The sequence below is a fragment of the Corylus avellana genome, chromosome ca3, assembly GCF_901000735.1.
Source record: "Corylus avellana chromosome ca3, CavTom2PMs-1.0".
In the NCBI taxonomy this organism is placed as follows: Eukaryota; Viridiplantae; Streptophyta; class Magnoliopsida; order Fagales; family Betulaceae; genus Corylus; species Corylus avellana.
Genome location: NC_081543.1, coordinates 21,950,159 through 21,953,111, shown reverse-complemented (window position 1 = coordinate 21,953,111; position 2,953 = coordinate 21,950,159). Strand labels below are relative to the sequence as shown.

The following is a 2,953-nucleotide window of genomic DNA, read 5'->3' as shown; positions in this document are numbered from 1 at the left end:
TCTTGTTGTGAGACATATTTTTGTGAAACAAGAATATTTCAGTTTAATTAGTATTTTTGGACATGATATTCTAGACTTTCATGCATTCATTGTTATACTAGTATTGTTTAGTTGATAAACCTTATGGATCTTTGCGAGTAAGAAAAATTATTAACAAACCTAACCCTAATGGGCTGGGGATGTTACAATTTTGGTATCAGAGAAAATGTTATAAGGTTCTGTAGACTTTAAGAATTAGAACTATTGACAGCAGTAGCGGGGTAATGAAAAGCCACATTCCGGCCAAGTAGAGTCTGTCATTGTAGTCACTTATAGATATTACATGAATACATTCTAACTGCTTATTATTTTCTTCTTTTTTACCTCGGTCGTAGAACAATGGCACCCCCGACTCGTAGCCGTACTAACAACACCGAGGAGGGTCATACCGAGGGCAACGAGGCTGGGAACGAAGGAAACACCATTGCCAACCAGCAACTGGAAGCTTTGACTGCATTGGCGGTGCAACTTGTGACCTTACTAGCAATGGGTACCAATACCAAGGGAGGAACAACCAGCGATGGACAGCGAGGGTGTACTTTTGAAAAGTTTTATCGGCAACGCCCTCTTGTTTTTGAGGGACAACCCGACGCAATAGCTGCTGAAAGCTGGGCCTTACAAATGGAGAAGCTAATGGATGTGATGAACTACACCGAAGAATAGAGGATCAAGTATGCTACCTTCTACCTCACTGAGGGTGCTGAACGATGGTGGACAGCTTAGAAGGAACACCTGCAACAACGACTAGTTGTAGGAGTAATCATTCCTTGGAAGGACTTTAAGGAGGCGTTCTTGGAGCGATTCTTTCCTCAAACAACCAGATAGGCCAAGGCCCAGGAATTTATAGATTTGATTCAAGGATCAATGACAGTAGAGCAATATCCTGCCAAGTTCATTGAACTCTCTCGGTTCGCGCCTTACTTGGTGTTCACAGAAGAGCTCAAAGCAAGAAAGTTTGAACGAGGGTTGCAAACAAGCATTATGAACTAGATTGTGGGATTTGAGATTGGCAAACTGACAGACTTGATCAACAAGCGACAGTAGTTGAGCGGACACAGAAAATCAACTCGGAATACTTTAATCAGAAGAAGAGAACTGCACCGCAAGGAAACTGCTCGGGGGGACAATCATTCCATGCCAATAAGAGGAGACTGAACCAACTAGTAGAGAGGAGTTACACGCCTCAGCAATTCCATAACCAAAGAGGGGGCGAGCAATGCTCATCATGCCAGAAGTGCGGTAGGATGCATACTGGGAATTGCCTCTACGGGCAATTAGGCTGCTGTAAGTGCGGGAAACCTGGACATATTACAAGGGACTGTAGGACTCCTGCCAACAACCAAGCCAATCAGAACCGCCTAGAAGGACAGAGAACCACAACACCTGCTTGGGTGTATGCTTTGACACCAAGCGATGCAGCGGCGTCAAACGACGTAGTAACAGGAACTCTTCCAATTTCATCTGGTAGAGCTTTTGTTCTTTTTAATTCAGGGGCAACACACTCGTTTGTGTCATATTTCTTTGCTAAAGCCTACTATCTAGAGTCTGAAGCCTTAGATGTAAATTTAGTAGTTGCTACACTAGTATAGAGTACAATTTTATGCACCTCAGTAGTTAAGGGTTGTCCTATTCTAGTTGAAAGCCATGTCATGCCAGGGAATCTCGTTATCTTTGAGATGAATGGGTTTGATATTATTTTAGGCATGGATTGGCTATCCATGTATGATTCTTGCATGGATTGTTTCCACTAGGAGATCGTCTTTAAACCACCGGGAGCAGCAGAGTTCAAGATTCGGGAGAATTAGAATACCAGCACATTCAAATTGATATCTGCACTACAGGCGACCAAATTAGTAAGAAGTGGGTGTTCAGGATACTTGGCTTGCTTGACAGAAGAAAAATCGGGATGCAAGATTGAGGAAATACCTATAGTACGAGAATTTGTGGACGTTTGTCAAGAAGAGCTGCCAGGGATACCGCCGGATAGGGAGACCGAATTCACCATTGACTTATTACCAGATACCCACCCATATCCAAGGCTCTGTACAGAATGGTGCCGCTGAAACTCAAGGAACTCAAGGATCAGTTACAAGAACTTCGGGACAAGGGTTTTATCCGCCCTAGTGTTTCTCCATGGGGAGCACCGGTCTTACTCGTGAAGAAAAAGGATGGGTCGATGAGACTATGCATCGACTATTGGGAACTGAATAAGGTGACAATCAAGAAAAGATATCCACTGCCGAGGATTGATAACCTCTTTGACCAGCTCCAAGGGTCATAGGTATTCTTTAAGATTGACTTTCGTTTCAGCTATCACCAACTCAAAATTCAGGAGAAGGATGTACAGAAGACGGTGTTCTGAACAAGGTATGGGCATTATGAATTCTTAGTAATGCCTTTTGGGTTAACTAATGCTCACTAATGCTCTGGCAGCTTTCATGGATATGATAAACCGGATTTTTGGAGAGCTTGTCAATTGGTGTGTGGTGGTATTTATCGACGACATCTTAATCTACTCAAAGACTCGGGAAGAGCATAAGGAGCATTTGCAGACGGTGTTGAGCATCTTGAGGAAACACCAACTTTACGCGAAATTCAAGAAATGCGAATTTTGGTTAGACAATGTGGCGTTCTTAGGGCATGTTGTTACCAAGGATGGAATCGTAGTAGACCCAGGTAAAGTGGAAGCGATAGTCAATTGGGTGAGGCCATTGAATGCCCATGAGGTGCGAAGTTTTCTTGGTCTTGCTGGCTATTATAGGAGGTTCGTTGAAGGATTTTCTTGGTTAGCGGCACCATTGACCAGACTTACAAGGAAGAACGAGAAATTCCAGTGGTCGGAGGAGTGTGAACAAAGTTTCCAAGAATTGAAGTAACGTTTAGTCACCGCACCAGTCCTCACTCTCCCATCAGG

At 43.5% G+C, this 2,953-nt stretch overlaps 1 protein-coding gene across 1 annotated transcript; it reads left to right on the top strand.

Moving 5' to 3' along the window:
* The first annotated feature begins 903 nt into the window (after window positions 1–903).
* LOC132174267 (uncharacterized) lies at window positions 904–1,628 on the top strand. The gene is made up of 2 exons (XM_059585951.1): window positions 904–992; window positions 1,061–1,628. The coding sequence occupies exons 1-2, from the start codon at window positions 904–906 to the stop codon at window positions 1,626–1,628; spliced, it is 657 nt and encodes a 218-aa protein (XP_059441934.1).
* Window positions 1,629–2,953: the final 1,325 nt, after the last annotated feature.